Source organism: Carcharodon carcharias, chromosome 13 (assembly GCF_017639515.1).
Source record: "Carcharodon carcharias isolate sCarCar2 chromosome 13, sCarCar2.pri, whole genome shotgun sequence".
Classification (NCBI taxonomy): Eukaryota; Metazoa; Chordata; class Chondrichthyes; order Lamniformes; family Lamnidae; genus Carcharodon; species Carcharodon carcharias.
In genome coordinates this window covers 30,415,520-30,434,294 of record NC_054479.1, presented here as the reverse complement: position 1 = coordinate 30,434,294, position 18,775 = coordinate 30,415,520, and the positions used below count along the sequence as shown (strand labels likewise).

The 18,775-nt window shown below is 42.7% G+C and overlaps 1 protein-coding gene across 1 annotated transcript; it reads right to left on the bottom strand.

Moving 5' to 3' along the window:
* Window positions 1–9,079: 9,079 nt before the first annotated feature.
* gal3st1a (galactose-3-O-sulfotransferase 1a) lies at window positions 9,080–18,476 on the bottom strand. The gene is made up of 2 exons (XM_041203585.1): window positions 18,320–18,476; window positions 9,080–10,235 (listed from the first exon to the last, which is right to left on the bottom strand). The coding sequence occupies exons 1-2, from the start codon at window positions 18,442–18,444 to the stop codon at window positions 9,080–9,082; spliced, it is 1,281 nt and encodes a 426-aa protein (XP_041059519.1). The 5' UTR covers window positions 18,445–18,476.
* Window positions 18,477–18,775: the final 299 nt, after the last annotated feature.

Genomic DNA, 18,775 nt, shown 5'->3' with positions numbered 1-18,775 from the left:
ATGGGCACCAAGCTGGGATACTGGGTGCTGCATCCATCTCCCACGCTGTCACTGACCACCTGAGGTCATTGTCTGTGTCAGGGCTTTCAGGTCTGAGTGCAACCCCAGGAACCCTTCAATCTATCCCTGGAGTTGCCTCTCTTGGAAGCAAGCATTGTGCTCGTCCATGAAGGTCAACGCAGTGTTCACGCTCCGCATGGACTTCTCCATCACAGAGACTATGGCATACATACCCTCATGGATCTCCGCCCGATCCTCCCGCACATTTCCCTGGACATCCAGCATCTGCCGTCTAATGGGCGACTCCAGAGTCTCATCATCTGCCTCCAACTGAGCATCGTCCTGGTCCCCAGCAGTCCTCTGATTGCTGTCGCCCTGGGCATTCTCTGCCTCCGCCTGCACCTCAAGCGATTGTGAAGTGCTCTCACCTGTGTGCACTGAGATACTAGCTGCCACACTAAGGCCCACCGAGGTGTGGTATATGCGCTGGTGCCTGCTTCAGAGAGCGGGTGTGACGCAGGTGCAAATGGCGCCCAATGGTCCTCTGGTGTTGGGGGTGGCTCTTCAGGGTCCGGAGATTGAACGCCTGCTGGCGAACTTAAAAGGGAGAAGAAGGACCTGTCATTAGTTAAAGTCATCACGCTGTCACTGTGCGTGCCAGGCACCCTAGTGAGACAATGGAGATCTGCATCATGGTGCTATCGTTTTTCAATGATCAATGGAGGCACCAGGTTCGAGGCTCCCATCAATGAAAAGACTGCACTAGAATGGTCACACAAGCCAAAATTCTCATCTCAGTGTACTCTTACTTTCATCTGGCACCCCACCTCTCCACGCCCAGTTGCATGTGGGGCGTGTCAGCTCCCGAGCCCTAGGGCGTCTTGCTCATACCTTGAGAGGATTAGGAAGTTAGCGGGGCCTCCGACATTCTGTGATCTTTCAATATTGTTGTGGACCGTCTTCTGAAACAACAGAGGAACGTTGATTAGTCCGCTCTGTACCTGCAGCACCATTGCAGCCTGGCCAACCCCAGCTGAGGAGCACCTGGCAGGGCACATCCAAGTTTTGGCCCTCGAGCCGCAAGTCACTCAGTCCAAGCAGACAGGGTTCACCCCCTAGGCCAGCTCCGGTGTCATTGACAGTTGGCACTCAGACTCAAGCACCCCTGAGCTCCATGGGGGATGGCCAGCTCTTAACACATCTGCACACTGACCCATGCCAACATGGTACTCACCCTGAGCATTGCTGGTTATTGAAGCGCTTCCGATACTTCACCCATGTGTGCCGCACCATGTCACGGCTGCTGACCAGCGTTGCCACCCCCTCCCATGCCCTCCTGCTGAGGTGTCGTGGCCTCCTCCTCCCATCCCTGGGGACAAGGGTGTCCCTCCTGGCAGCCACCTCCTCCAGGAGGACGGCGAGGCACCATCAGAGAAGCAGAGGGCTGAGTGCCCACCTGACTTGCTCTCTTGTCTGCCAGGTCCAGCTGCACTCGGGTCCATAGTGCCAGCTCAGAGAACGTCCTCTGTTGCAGCCTTCCAGGGGTTGCCTGGGCTGCTTTTAAACTGGCGCGTGCTCAACCCTTCCCAGCCAGTGCAGGGCCGCGTTTCATGCTGTGCGGCCTTAATTGGCCCGCCAGCATAAATTTGCAGTCGGGGCCTGATCATGGGTGACAGTCCGTTTTGTGGCCTCTCCCGGGCCCATCTGCCATGTCCGCCTGAGAAAGGGAAAATCCTGTCCCATGTTCTCAGTACAGAGATACCTGGACCGACTGGAGTACTGGTACAAATGGGAAATTCTGGAAAACCCTCCATACTTAAATTCCAGATTGGAAACTGGCATCACTTAATGGGTTTTTGAAGTTCATGGTCTCTCGTAGAAATGGGGACAGGTGGATTGGGCAGCTAACTCAGTTGGCTAGACAGCTAGTGTATGGTTCAGAATGGTACTGACAGCTTAGGGTTCAATCCTTGTTCCGGCTAAGACAAACCAGGAGCCTCCTTGCCCTGCTCCTTAGTAAAACCGCAGCATAAGCTGTGGTTCGATGAGACTCATGGTTGAGAATGCTACCTAGAGAGGGGGTCACTCTGGTTTTTAGCTATCTGTTATTCCCATAAATGGAATGTGCATCCCCCTGTGAACAAGAGTGCATCGTTTACTATCCAGTATCTGGATACACTATACCATGATATGGGAATTGTAACAACTAACCTGTACTTAGGGGTTATTTTGTATAAAACATGTGAATAAACAGTTCAGTCCTTCTACAGTAATTTTTCCAGCACTTTTCACTTATGGTAAATAATAAGGATACAATTTTTTATCTTTCTAAACGTGGATTCACTTTTTTTATCTAAGCTATCCAAAGTGGGTTGGCTTAGACCTTTAAAATGTAGATAACATTGTGTTGTTGCCTTGGAGAGCATAGCTGACTTTCCATGAGTGATGCCCTCCAGCAATGACCAAACACGAGGGAGCAATCACACGAACAACAAAGCCCATCAGTTTCCAAGACAGTTGTATCAACAATCTTTCTTCCTAAGGCCAATCCCACAATGGAACAAGCTGCCAAAGGAAATAGTCACTGCCCTCTTCACTTGAAATCTTCAAGACCCATCTCTAGATTATTTCCATTTATAACTTTTCATTATCAAAGCTTATACTAATGAGTGTCAGCCTTCATTTCAGCAGGTCAAGCCTGGTTTAGCTAGCAGTACACAGATAAATGTTAGATCATGCCAACACAACCAATGCAAAAGCATTTGCCTTATGTCTGTGAGATGGGGTTCTTGCAGGGTGGTGCGGTGTGGGGTGGGGGGTGGGGGCTGGGCTGAGTGGTGTGGTCATCCCACCAACCATACAATAGCACTGCAATGTTTGAGATTGTGCTTAATAACCCCTGTTGTAGTAACCGGCCTGGTTTCAGGCTGCTGGTTTACTGTGTTAAAGGTGCTACTTTAATGTTACAGATATATAGGGGGAGAATTAGCTATTAAGTTGGAACAATGAACAAATAGTCATTTAGTATTACAGAACTTGAGTATTGCTGAACAAAGACATACGCTATCTAGGCTTTTCATCTTACACTCATAAGGATAACTCGTGAGAAATTACCAATAAACAACGGGGGAACAACAATTTATACTGCATGAGAAGAGTGTGCTTATTGGTTGGCAAGTTGACGCTTGATTGGTGAAGGTGTTGCCATGGGGAATGCAGCATGGAAAAGTTAGCTGCCAGGCTTTGTCCAAATTCAAACCGAGCAGGTTGACTCTCATTGGTCTGGGCATTGCCCTGGGGAATGAACCAGGGAATGACTGTTCCCCAAGCTTTTGTTTAGATGAAAAAGGTGCAAAATGTGGATATGTTCCTTCTGTCTGCAAAGGAGTTAAAAATGAACAAGTTAAAACAGAAGGCTGCTGTATTATGTTTACTCAATAAAAACCCCTCAGCAGACAGTAATCAGAAGTTAGCATGTCAGTCGATGAACCCATGACTGAATGAATCATGTACCTCTCCCAAAGGAATTTCTAAATATTTGACCTAACGTTTACATTTCTTTCTGCAGTTAAATTACTTTAGCTGCATTACTCTATACCTGCATGTTACCTGTCCCAGGAATCTCAGAGCATTTTAGAAGTCCAAATGGGTTGTGACTTATTCAGCTAATGGTTGTAGTTCTGTAGCTGCAGTGTTGGCTCCAACTCAGTACCCCCTGGAGCATTTTGGAGTGGCCTCTGTTCAATCATTCACTGCCTGATGCAATTTAGACAGTGTGCATGCAATTTTTAATTGGCTGTCCATTTTTCAGGTGCAAAACAGCTGTAGTGTTTTTAATTTCTCCCCCCACCACCTCCTCCAGAAATCATTTTGGATCCTATCTCTAGCTTTGTATGTGAGCTATGTTGCTGGTGTGCAGCAGAAACGTTTGTCGCATGTTGAATCATTGCTTTCTGGTTTACCTTATCTTCTCTTTTTAATCCTTGATGTTTGACTGTTTGAGATTTTTATTAAGTTGACTCAGCTAGCTTCCGTGAACTCAGTGCAGACTGCTTGGGGTTTTCATCCTGAGACCATCTAATCACTTTGCTGTGTTATGCATTATCTAATACATTTAACAGATGACCAATCGAGTGAGCACCACTGTGATTCTTTAAGTAGTAATTACATTGTGGTCAGAAAAATGAAGAGAGCTGTTTTACCAGGACTTAAAACGGCTATGGAGTATTACTTAATAAAAATGGGCACTCTAAATCGCTATAAAAAATAATCCTCTAACAAAGTTCTTGTTATTGGAAAATATCACTTTTATTGAATAAATTACATTGCCTATATACATGCAAACAAAAAGTGCTTAAACAGCAGCTGCTCACAAACATTAATACTGTTTACATGTTCTGTAATGAACTCTTGGATTATTATCATATAGCAGTTCATGGAAGTGCTGGGCACTGACCAGGCACAATCAAAAATCTTTGTTTTCTTTGTTCATTAGCAAACAGGACTTCAGAATTTAAATGGAGTGAACTTAAAGCAAAGAAAATGTGACACAATCAATTGTTTACATCAACAAAAGCAGTGTGATTATGATTGGTTGAAAATAATTATCCTTTATGTGAAACTATACTGTTAGATTGCTGCCTGGTGTTAGAACTGATGTCACAATAACATTCATTAAAAAGTTGGTTGTACTGTCACATTATGAAGTGATATTTACATTCATGAAAATGGTAAGGCAAATGGAATTGATACAATGTGATAATGAGTGCTGAGGTGAATGACAGTCTGTAGTTCCATGCTGGTATGAAACCAATCTGTGCAAGAATAACGTAACCTGTGAGTGCAAGTGAAACTCTCAAATAAATCACCCCTCCTCTGTACTGTAATGTAATATAATCATAAATATCATTTCAGTACGGGAAAATAAATAATACAGTATATTCATGCCCATAATGTCAGAAACTAAACATGAAATGTAGAATGAAATTGAAATTCATGATTATAAATTTACTCACCGTTACAAATTCTACGTTGCAACTTTACATGCCCATTTAGCATTCCATCAACATATGAACATATCAAAACTGAACACAGGACCTTCCTTACTTTTGTGAAATGTGTTGTATCAGTCACACCATTGTCATATTTTGTGTCCGCTAAAAATAAGGGAAATGCTTCTATACTGACACAACTTGTTGGGTTTAAGTGAAATGGCAAACACCAAATAGAACAATGACTTATCCATAGCTATGGCTTATACTTCTAGCACAGTTGCTATTTCTGGTCTTATATGTTATTTATCTTTTTAAAAGCATTACAACAATAATTGGTCACTACCCTAGTTACAGTTTGGGTGATCTGAAGCAAACTTCAGGCAAAGCTTCTCATTGCAAATCAAATATTACATATAGTGCAATTATACTATAGTACTGTTTTGTAGCAGATGCACAATACTTCTCATTTCGACCATAGCTGCACTTACAGGAAATTAGATCCTCTTAATATTTACATTAAAGTTAAGTAATAGATACATTCAGTGCAGAACATAAAATTACAAAATGCGCTAATTTTTTGAAATGTCTAGTGTGCATTTTGATAAATTATTGTTGTCTTGAAATGTCCTTTTTTGGTGCATTGCATTGTTTATTATCACATCATTTTGAAATATTCAATTTGGGCTGTAGATATCGCTAAACTGACTGTGTGTTGCTAGAAAAGCCAATTGCTCCAATATTTTTGCAGGGTTGTAAAGCTTTGTCAAGTTTTATATTTGCCAGTGTTGGAAACTAGTGCCAGGAAAGCTAACTTTGGCCTTGGCAAGTACCCCTCGCCTTGCCTTCCTTTCTGTTTATGTCACCAGTAGGGTTCTGCAGATTAGGTATATTTCAGGGTTGGTTGGCAGAATGAGTGATCCACCAACTCAAATTCTTCTTCCCCTTGTAAACTAACTGCAAATGGAGGCAAACCTAGAAAGAAAGTGGACTTGTCTTTGCTTCAAATTTGTTATCATTGCAATCTAAAGTTAAATGTTTTAAATAAACGCAAAAGAATAGAATGTCAAATTTGATGTGAAAATACTCAATATCACATTAATAGAGTACATTTAAAGAGAAACCAGTGGATAAGTTTTCTGAATCAAGGAACTAGCGATCTACTGAGGGAGTGGTGGGATTAAGGGATGAGTGGAACTTGAATCACTGACAAATACAAGCCACCCAACACAATACAATTGTCAACTATTACTGGTACTCAACCACATGCAACCCTAATCATTTCACAAGTTATTTGTGACTGCAAATTTTGTAAACTCCTTAAATGATCCTGTCAATATAGATTCTCAACAGCAATATTTATTATTCAATCAATTTTTAACTATCCTCTGGCAAAACCTCATGCAGATTTTCAGATGAACAGATTTCAAATGAGGTGGGACAGAGCATAATCTTTAACGTTAGTCCTTAATGGAAATTATTTCTTGTATCAAAAGCTGCAACATAATTGTACATGAGCAGCACATTGAACTCCTTAATGTCAATAAATGTTTTGCGATTCAGCAGTAACCATATATAACATGTACATATATATTATGTATGTGTAATATATTTGTAGAAAGACATTTTACTGCCTTTTTGTTCCACTGTGATCATATTAAGGGATCATTTTCCCTTGTCACACATTTTTAAGTAATTGATCACCATCCATACAGTACAGCCATTACATTTTAAGACTGTTTTGGCATATCTACAACAGTATATCATCTTCTCAGAGTATTAATTAAACAAAATTCCAGTGTACTATATATTTACATAATCTAACTGTTGAACAGTGTGTAAGTTTCATTGATTAGCACCATATGTTTATATTTTTACAAAGACATTGTACTATTTTATTTATCAAAATGATAAATGTAACTTATTTAATTTTTAATTATCAAAATAAAAAAAATAAAGTCCATATGATTGACTCCCTGATCATATGGAAATGTTGAAGGTTTGCATCACAATCTATATCAAACTGCCTCGTTCTGTTACGTTATGTTCCACTTGTCTTAATGTTTAAATGTTGCGCTATTTCAAAGGGAGATGACTCAAATTAAATTAGTGAAATTTACTATGTTCTGACCAAAGGCCCACAAGTGGCAGCACAAACCACAAACAAGTGAATGGAATGTTTTCTCCGTTATCCACCTATGGCAGACAATAGTAAAACCCACAGCCCAGGAACAACATCTGAACCGGAGACTTTTTATATGCTGTCCGCATTTATAAAGAAGAATAATTAGGTCAGGGTGGAGTTCAAGCTTTCATCAGGTCCACTGATTGTGTAAAAGCCTTTTAACAGACTTCAAATCAACTGTCACATCACCAATGATATATTCATTTCACAATGGTGTTCTCGTTTCCACCACAATTATTATATACAATTAGTGCCTCTGCCTTTGAAGACAAAGTACTAAGGCTGGATACAGAAATGGTTAGCAGAGTGCTACTGTTGCAACAACTGGTTGTGTATTTTAACAGTATTCACTTTGCTTAATTAGTTATATAAACACATTTGATAAGTGCACAGGAAAATGAATGCTTTTAAAATGATCTTTCTTCCCTTGGTTATGCATCCTGGTCTCCAGCTGATAAGAGTATAGAGGTAACTATGTCTCTCTCTATTTGACGCCACAAGAATGTGCTTAAATTATCTCTAAGGTGAATGCCCTACTGATTTCTTTCCTACTGACTAGAAAATTCACCTCTATGCAGAGCTGACCTCTGATAACAATGTCTACATTTTTGTCTGATTATTCTCCTATGATATCTCCTTGGGATATTTTACAACGTTGAAGACATGATATAGAACTGGAAGTTGTTGTTGTTGCAGGCTGATAGCTTATCACAAGGAGAAAGCATGAATGAAAATACATCCTGTCTTCTTGCTAAATGCTTGTGAACGACTAGGCTGGAAGTATTTTATGAGAAGGGTCTACTCTATCTCGTATTATATTAACCAGTGTCACTACCTTCAGGATCAAAAGGTGATTTACCCCTGATATTAAGCCAATTCATCACTCACCAGACACTTAGATAATCAAATAACTCTGAAAGGTTTGACAACATAGATAATAAGTATGTTTTGCTCTCAGTGTGACATGGCAGTTAAGAAGCAACCATTTTATATTTTAATGAGATGCAGACAATCCTGAACGTTCCCATCAAGTCAATTTGCATATATAAAAACAGAGTGTTATAACTGAGAGCTTTACAATTGAATGGAATATATATATAAAAAAACAATTTTATTCAGAGGCCTATACAATCATCAGCTTGTTTTGCTCAGCCAAATTGTGAGAACTTCATGGTGACTATAAATGATGTTACTGTTGCAATGTTGCACAGGTTTGTTACCCTGCAATGACATAAAGCATTGCCATTGATATGGTCATGCACAGTAACAATATCAAGTCTCCAAAAGCATGGTTGTGCTTTTAAGAGCATAAGAAAACGCAGATGTGAATTCCTTAAAGTAATTTAAGACTATTGGATTTTTAAAGTACATTCTGGATTCTAGGATGAGTAGGAGGGTTCTTATAAATATATATTAACTCATTATGTAGGTCATATGTTATTTGAGATGCATCAAGTGGGCGATTAATTGCTGCCTTTCAGGAATAGTCCACATGGGCACATGGTAGCACTGGTCAGAGTTCTCTCAGCTCTTGGTCAATGTCCTGACTTCTGTGATCATGCTTCTAATTCACAGTAATTTCATTTGCAATCGTTCACGAATCATAATTGCAACCGAAAGTAGGGATTAGATATTTTACGGAATATTGTATGGTAGAACCTATAGCTTCAACTTAACGACAATTTTGCTAACAGAAATTTAAAGATAAAAGCAAAATCTCAAACTAGGTGAGCTATATATTACATATTTGAACGATTGCCTGTGGTTGCATGGCAATCTGGAATGGCAGCAACGCAGTGCCCAAGATCTACTGGCCTGTGGCATTAATCAAATTCTGCTATTCCCTGTGACTGTCATGACAGCATTGTGGATAGGAAGCCCATCGCATTTCAACATTGGCCAGCTACCATTTTAACAAATCCCTGATATAGGACCATAGTTTTGTTATCCATAGATTGACTCCTAATTCACTTAGATATTGGAGCTCAGGGGTGAGCATTTTCCTGCAGAGCTTCCTGTGCTTTCTGCTAATGTTCTTCTTGAGGTTGTAGCCCATGATGGAGCGTTCACCGAGTGGTTGCCATGGCTTCAAGGATGCCTCCTGAATGGCATTTGCATCCACTGGGCGCCCACCATCAATGCAAATTGACTGCATGTTATCATTGCGCCTGCGCAATTCTTCCACATCACGCTCCATGCGTTCAAACCCATATCTCTCCACTTTTCTCCAGAAGGTAGCATTGACGTATTGGTACAACATGGAGTCAATTTTGTTCCAGTTTGTTGCCTTTTCATATAATTCTCCAGTCATTCTTGATACAGTGGAATCTTTTCGTACATTTAATTTAAAATACAAAATATCGTCCATGTCCCAGCACATGACGTCCTTCAGAAGAATAAGGGACTCATCAAAATGTTCTAGGAGCATGACCAGCTGGAATCTTTCATCTATAGTTTTAATGTGCTTCTTTACTTTGGGGTCATTGACATCCAAGTTATTATCATAGCCAAAGTCAAAAAATAGCAAATTTTTCAAGTAATGGGAGTTAAAACCACTCGGATCATAATATCTGTTGGGTTCCCTGAGGAATTCAGCCAGTTTGTCCTCTCCGCTTATTTTCCAGGTGAATGGGATCACTCGACCAAAATAATGGAAGGATGACTCAAATAAATAAGCAGGGTTCCTGAGGATGGTGAAATAAACAGTGTCTTCAGGGAGTAGCTTGTGAACTTCTTCATAGTTAAATCTCATATGATTACAGATGATATTGAAACACATGCCTGGCCTGTAATCCTTCACCTGGCTCCTGTCGAAGTAGGACGGGTAGTAAAAGTCATTCCTGCCATTGGGAAAGGCAAACTTCAGGCGGTGCTTCTGCCCAAAGCGGAAGAGGATGTTGAGGATAGTGCTACTGGCAGTCTTGTGTGTCTTCATGAACATGATATCTTCCTTAGGGGTGCAGATTTTGCTTAGCTCGGAGGTAAAATGGGAGCCATTTGTCCGGGGGACATTCCTGGCATGTGTAGGTTTGTAGGAGCAGGAATAAGGAACAGGAATTCTAATAAGAGAGGCAAAATACATTAGAAACACAGTGCTGATATTAACAATTTTAGTATACAAGATTTTTTTTAACATTTTGCTTATCTGCTAAGTGCTGTAAAACCCCCATTCATTTGTGTGAAAGGATTTACCAATGTCTATAAACTATAGAATATCATGGGTTCCTTGGGTCACTACCAGTAAACTTAATGCACACTGACGTCACTATTCTTTGTGACCTCTCCCTGGGCTTCTAAGTATTTATTTATTGAAAATGAAACATTTCATAAACTGATTTTTCTTTCCTCTCCTGACCTGAGAGTATGAGTAATGAAACTAATTAAATAAAGATGCTCAGAGATAAGGTCTTAATGAGCATTTCTCAAAATGGTGAGAGGGATATGCTGCGTAAACATGCATCTGCATGGGAAACAATGCAACGCTAGGAAAAACTGCACAATAATACAAAGGATTATTCTTTCAGCAATAAGAACTGAATTGGAGATTGCAGAGCTAGCATTAATGCAACATTATTTTATCAAAATAACTTTAGTGTCCTAGGCCAGAAACTTATCGATGTCGGGTGGGCTGGGCAGGAGTGGGTGCCGAGCTGATCACTGCTTACGATCGGCTGCGTGCCGCCATTTTATGTGGGCGGGCCAATTAAGGCTCGCCCAGCATAATACACGTTCCGTAGTGCTCGGTGCTACCTGTGCAGACGGGGGGAAGAGGGAGCCTGCGCTCTTCCACGCATGCATGAGAAAGAGCGCAGCAATCTCCCCGAGGCATGGAGCTGCCTCAGGGAGATTAAGCACATATTGAAATTTTTTAATAAGGAAAGAGAAAAATTATTTAGACATGTCTCCTCATGTGACAGTGTCACATGAGCTGGGACATGTTTGTCAATTTAGCAAAATTTATTTATTGATTTTATTAAATCTTCAGGAAACCTCATTCCTGCCTGTGGATGAGGTTTCCTGAAAAACGCTAAGGCCACTTGGGCTCTTTGCCTGCCCGCCAACCTTAAGGTTGGATGGGCCCTGCTGTTATTTAGCTGAATTACTTTCCTAATAGTCTTAGTAGGCCTTTGGCAGTTCAGCGGGTGAGCAGGCTCCTCCGGCACGCACCCGCCGAATTAAATATCTAAATGATGCGCGATGGCATCAGGATGCACGCCTGACATCATCGCGCATCATTTTGTGCGTCAGCGTGTCAGGCCTGCCCCCGCACGCCAACAGCAACATTCTGGCCCTTGCGATGGTGTTAAAACCATGCGAGACAGCATCAAGTGAATTAGTGGTGAAGCGGCTGGACCTGTGCTTGTTAACTGGAAACTGCAGCAATGTAATTTTACATTTAACACATAACATCGCAGATGCAATTTAGCACAGAATTGTGAAGTGATTCATTTTTGGTAGGAAGAATGAGAAGAGGCAATATAAACTATAAATGGGCAGAATTTTACGCCTGCCGGATTTTACGGTCCTAACGAAGTCAATGGACTTTTGAACGGCTGGCCGCATTTTACAGCCCCACCCTCATCATGAAGGGGCTGTAAAATCCCATCCAATGGTACCATTTTAATAGGGGTACAGGAACAAGGAGACCTGGAGTGTACGTACAGCGGACTCGCCAATCCCACCATCTCAAATCAAATAAGAAACTCTTTAAATCAAGAGGGGTAAGAGGTTTTAAACATGATTAAAATTCTGGCTTTGATTATATTCATAGAGTCACAGGCTGGAATTTTATGGAGCCCACACGAGTGGGGAATGTTTCGTGTCGGGTGAGTTAATTAGGCAGGATGCGAAATTTCAATTTCCCGGCAGCAGGTTGAAATACAAAGGTAAAGTCAGCAGTGCATTTGAGGCATGTCGAGCATTGTGTAATACATATTCGTAATATATTGGCATGCCATTTAGCATAAAGCTTTTAAAATTACATCCTACCTTCAAGATAAAGTCAGTGGTGAACGAGAATCTCATTTGTTTAAAGGTGACATTCACCTGTTGACTTTATTCAGTTGTGTGTAAGGTCAGTGGTTTTCCTTGTTTAACTCTATGGCACAAGGAAGGGGAGCAGGAGAATGGCAAATTGCATGGAGGCTCGGGGGTGGCAAGGGTGAGTCAGTGGTGACGGGGGTTGTGGAGTGGTGCTGCTGGCATGGAGGAGTGGAACAGGGATCTGGGGATGACGGGTGAGGGTGTTGGGGTGAGGGGTTCAGTCACATGGAGGAGTGAAGTAGGAAGGGCCTGGTGTCCAGGGTGTGGGCAGGAGTAACAGTCAGTCAAGGTAAGAAAATAAGAGGCCTAAAGAGCAGTGTCAGTACTGTTCAAAGGTGTGCCCATCTCAGGGTGCGGCTGACAGAGTCCTTACAGGACATTAAGTTCACCTACAACATTTAAATTATCCCCACTGAGATTGCACTTGGACAAGGTGCTCCATAATGCATGGAAGGGAACGCCAGCCATGTCCCACAGAGTGGTGAGTACAACAATGGACACAAACATGAACACTCAAAAACAGAAAAAAAACACAACATTGTTTCTTCCACAATAAAGGATATGTCCCTGATTCTCCTGTAACCATCAATGCATGCCAACCACGAGTCATGCCACTGCATTTAGCTCTCTGAAGAGGCTAGTCTCGACAAATAATGATGATGGACATATGAATAAAGTGAAACCAATGTAGTGTGAAATACTTACAGGTGAATTCAATTTTGAAAAACACCCATGTCGCCTTTGTGCTCTCTTTATGTTAATGACAATGGCAAGAAAGTTATGCCCATGATGCAGAGCCTCCCTGTTTGATCAGGGATGCTTCTTTATAGCCCATCCATACCTGGCTTCATTCCTTCATGGGATGCGGGTGTCATCAGCAAGGCCAGCATCCCAAATTGACCTTGAACTGAGTGGCTTCCTAGGCCATTTCAGAGGGCAGTTAAGAGACAACCACATTGCTGTGGGTCTGGAGTCACAAATAGACCAGACGAGATAAGGATGGCAGATTTCAGTGACAGCTATCATGGTCACAATTACTGAGAACAGCTTTTAATTCCAAAGTTATTCATTGAATTTAAATTGCTATGGTGGGAATTGAACCCACAACCCCAGAGTATTAACCTGGGCCTCTGGATCGCTAGTTCAGTGACATTACCACTACATTACCCTCTGCCCAGGGTTTTACCAATGAAAAGCTTTCCCCTGCCGTTGAATCCCACGTGTTTTGCACACATGCTGCTGACACTTAGCATTTTCATTGTAATCACATGGGAAAGGGGAAAGGAGGGAAAGTGTAGGTGCTGCACAGTGCTGGTTACTTCTGGACAGCGCGCTGTTGACAAAATCCTGGCCAAAGAGTCAGAGGGCATTTCCAGCACAGAGCCATTCAGCCCCTTTTCCGCTCATAAAAAAAAACAGTGGACTGTGTAAAACATTTCCTCTTGGCTTAACCTGGGGTGGACAACAGCGACAACTTAAATTTCTATAGCACCTTGAAGGTGGTAAAATAGCCCGAGGATGTTTTACAGATGGCAATTGGAAAATGAGCAGCAAGCAAAGGGATGGGGGATGGAAAACTCGGCCAAAAAGTAAGGTTTTCAGGAAATTTTCAGCATGCAACAAGGTCTAGAGAGAGGGAATTCCCACGTGTCAAGTTGATGCACTGCAGCCGCAGGCTTTCCCACTCTCTCCACCACCAGCCTTTCAACACGATGATGTGCAGCCACTGCTCAGGCATGCAGCAGAGAACAGAAACATCATGTTCGCACCAATCTTACCCCAGGATAAACGCACTTTGAGAAATCCTGAGATTTTGAAGCCTTCTCGCGAGAGCATGAGAAGGGCTTAATTTTGAAATGAAATCATACCTCTTGCGATAAAATCATAAGAATTGGCGCCTGTGCCTACACAAATCTTTGAAGGTGCCTGGAGAGGCTGAGAAGGCAGTTAAAAAACATATGGGACTCTAGGCTTTAAAACACAAAGAGGCACAGAGCACAAAAGCAAGGAAGTTGTGCTTAACCTTGAAAAATCCAGCTGGCATTGTGTGTCCAAAACTGAGCACCACATCTTAGTCGAGGCCTTAGAAAGGGTGCAGAGGAGGTTTTTTGTTATAGTCCTAAGGATGTGAGACTAGAGAAGCTGGAGTTGCTCTCTTAGACAGACACCATTATGGGATGATTTAATAGAGGTGTTCAAAAATTATTAAGGGTTTTGAGTAAATAAGGAGAAACTGTGTCCCATAATGGAAGGGTTGGTGACCAGAGGACACCGGTTTTTCAAAAGGAGCAGAGACGAGATGAGGGGAATTTTTTAACACAGTGAGTTGTTATGATCTGGGATGCACTGCTTGAAAGGGTGGCAGAAGCAGGTTCAATAACAATTTTCCAAAGGGAGTTGGATAAATTCTTGGAGTGGAAAATTTGCAGAAAGTGGGGAAAGAAAAAGGCGAGGGGAATGGGGTTAATTGGCTTGCTTTCCACAGAGCCAGTATAGGCCCAATGGACCAAACAGCCTCCTTCTCTATCATTTTCTGATTCTACGTGCTGACAGCATTATCATAGAGGCTCATATGTACATTAAAAGAAAACTGTGGTCCACTCCAAAGACCCTAAAGACTGATACAACATTATTCATTTTGTTGCCCGCAACTCCATCTTATTGATCTTTGCAAACAGCATCAAACCAGTGCTGGAACAGAGAAGCTGAGCAATTGGAAATGGAAATGACAAGCTCACTCTCAGTTCTGTAAGGCTGCACTCACACTAAGGCTTTAGTACAGTAGGGACAGAATTTTCTGCCTGTTGGGCGGGCGCAGTGGGAATGGGCGCAGACCCCGATCAACAGCCCTGATCGCGTCCACCTGCCATTTTAACGCTGTGCACTCCCTGTGCGGTTGGGGGGAGGGGGGCGTTGCCTGAGTCTGGTGCGCACTCTTTTGTGAATGAGTGCAGAAATCTCCCTGAGGCACCTCTCCCTGAGTGCCTCAGGGAGATTAGTTTTAAGTCTAAAAAGTTTAATAAAGTGGCGAGAAAATTTTAATGACCTGTCCCCTCATGTGAAACTGGGACATGTACATTAAGTTCAATAAAAATTTTTGTCAAAATTTAAAATCATTCATGAAACCACATCCCTCCCGTGGATGAGGTTCCAAGAAAAATGCAAAAGCCGCTTGGGCTCTTTGCCTGCCTGCCAACCTTAAGGTAGGACAGGCAGCTCCATTAATTATTTTAATTGAAAGTTAATAGGCCTTTGACAGTTCGGCGGGTGCACAGCTGACTCAGGTTCGCACCCGCCAAACTGAAAGTCTGAATGACGCATCGGGACGCACGCCCAATGTCACCATGCGTAATTTTACGCCTCGGTGTGCGGGCCCTGCCCCCACTCGCCGAGCCGAAGATTCAGCCCTAGGAAATGATTCATGCTTTGTACAAATATTAAAGCAGTGGTATAAATCCAAAGTTGGTGTAAGACTGACTTTCATACATTCCCAACTTCCTTTACCCTACCACTGGTGATCATTCCTCCAGCTATCAAGGCTTTGGAATTCCCTACCTAAATCTCTCAGTCTCCTTCCTACCTCTTTGACCAAACTTTTGGTTACCTGTCCCACTGTTTCCTTCTTTGACTTAAGATAAATTTTTGTCTGATTACACTCCTGTGAAGCACCTTGGGACCTATAAACATCCTGGGGCTTACTATTGACCAGAAACTGAACTGGACTAGCCATATAAATACTGTGGCTACAGGAACAGGTCAGAGGCTGGGAATCCCGCGGTGAGCAAATCACCTCCTGACTCCCCAAAGCCTATCCACTATCTACAAGGCACATGTCAGGAGTGTGATGGAATATTCTCCAATTGCCTGGATAAGTGCAGCTCCCACAACTCTCAAGAAGCTGGACACTACCCAGGACAAAGCAGCCCTCTTGACTGGCACCCCTTCCACAAACATTCACTCCCTCCACCACCAATGCACAGTGGCAGCAGTGTGTACCATCTACAAGATGCACTGCAGAAATTCACTAAGTCTCCTTACACAGCACCTTCCAAACCCATGACCGCTACCATCTAGAAGGACAAAGGAAGCAGATAGATGGGAACACTACCACCTGGATGTTCCCCTCCAAGCCACTCACCATCCTGACTTGGAAATATATAACCACTCCTTCACTGTCACTAGGTCAAAATCCTGGAACTCCCTCCCTAACAGCATTGTGGGTGTATCTACACCACATGGACTGCAGAAGTTCAAGAAGGCAACTCACCACCGCCTTCTCAAGGGCAATTAGGGATGGGCCATAAATGCTGGCCCAGCCAGTGAAACCCACATCCCGTAAATAAATATTTAAAAAGTTCCATTGCATGCCTGGGACACCCAGCTCTACCTCACCACTCCTACTGTCAACCCCTCCACTATCTCTAATTTATCATTCTGTTTGTCAAACATCAAGTACAGGATGAGCAGAATGTTGAGAAGACTGAAGTCACCGTCCTCAGTCCATTCCACAAACTCCATTTCCTAGCCGATGATTCCTTTCCTCTCCCTGGCTGTCACCTGAGTGGGGACTAGACTAGGCTGCTCGCAGCCGAGTTATCCTATTTGACCCAGAGATAAGCTTCCAACCACATACCTGGTCCATCACCAAAACCACCTACTTTTACATCTGTAACATTGCCCATCTCCAACCCTGCCTCTGCTTATTTGCTGCTGCACTCGGATCAATACTTTATTACTTCTAGACTTATCTATTCCAATGCTCATTTGGCCAAACTCCCATTTTCCACCCTCCATCAACTTGAGCTCATCCAAAACTCTGCTGTCCCTACCCTAACTTGCAGTGTGCCTTTTACTTGTCACCCCACCCTGCTCACTGACCTACATCAGCTGCTGGCCTGGCAACGCCTTGATTTTAAAATTCTCACCCTTGTTTTCAAATCCTTCCATGGCCTTGCCCCTCCCCAACTCCATAACCTGCTTCAGCCGTACAATCATCTTAGATCTCCACGTTTTCCAACTCTGGTCCCTTGCACATCCCCGATTTTAATTGCTCCGCCACTGGCAGACGTGCCTTCAACCGCCTAGGCTTTCAGCTTTAGAAATCCTTCTTCTCCATCCCTCCAGCTCTCTTTTCTTTATTTAAGATGCTTCTTGAAACCTATCTCTTCAGCCAGGTTTTTGGTGACCAATCTGAATAGCTCCTTTCTGATAGATGACCACAGACCTGAAACATTAAGTCTCTTTCTCTCTTCACAGATGCTGCCAGACCAGCTGAATATTTCCAGCATTTTCTGTTTTTATGTCCTTATTAGACTCCACATTAAATGTTGTTTGCTAACACTCCTATGAAGAGTTTTGGGACTTTTTTTTAACTACCCTACAGGCACTAAGTTGGTGTTTGTTGAGTGACTCAGGACCACACCAGAGGGCTCTTTCGCCCACTGAATTTTCACAATGGTGGCACCAGGAATTGTGTACACTGGTAACTCTTTCAAGTATAAACACATTTCCATCTGTTTTCAGATGAAGTTACATTGTTTCATAGTTTGCCATTGTGAGATTTGAACTCTTAATCTTGGGGTTACAAACCCAGTACTATAACCACTTGGCCATTTAGGCCAAGCGTGTACACTGGTAAGTAGCATGGCAGATGTTAATTTAATGATTGGAGTAGCACTATGCTGGAATTTTTATCTGAAGTGAACAATTTAAAATGCAAATTTACTTGTAAATTTAACAATTTCCTCAGAACATTCTCAAATATGTCAGAAGAGGGCGCTCTCTGAGCATGTTCTTCAAAGTCGATAGACAATGAACAGCATCTCCTGCAGTGACAGAGGGAGAGCTTGGGATACATATTGGAGGCACATTCTCATTAATCTCATTGAAAGAAAAATTATTAGTGAGATACATATTGTGCAAATAAAGTAATTGTGACACACTGCTTTGGCGACTCCTGTTTATGAGTAAATGTCGCCTTGCTGCATCACTCGAAACTTTATTCTCATGAATTTGCGTATTACATCGCACTTAAAACTGTAATGACATTACAAGCAAAGCCTGCAGGCAGAGAAGACTAAATGCTAACAGGAAGACTTACTCTTGCAAGCTGAATTGGTGAGGAGGCGCTGCATACGAGTAGAGCAGGATCATGCACGTTGTCAACAGAGTCCCCAGGACGAGCCCCTTGCACATTGACTTCCATTGCTTCGCCTGCTTCAACATGACCTGCAGTAGTCCTTTGCCTGACTGGTGAAAAGAGGACAGCCCAAAGGTCAGTACCTTGGAAGCGACGCAACTGAAACCCAGCAGCGAGCTGGACTGATCTGCAGGTCTCTTCTTTAGCTGCCCACGTCCCATCTCCAACCCTTTAGAATAAAACAAAAGCCCCCAGCTCAGGAAGGAGAATCTCCGGGTCCCTGGCTCACCAAAGCTGGGTACGGTTATCTGTGAGATCACAAAGCTCGCCCTCCCTGCTTCCACCCAGAGTCTCTGCGCTCAGGTGGCCGCTTCTAATTGTTTGCGCTGCCAGTGAGTTGGGAGCTAGCCCGGTTAC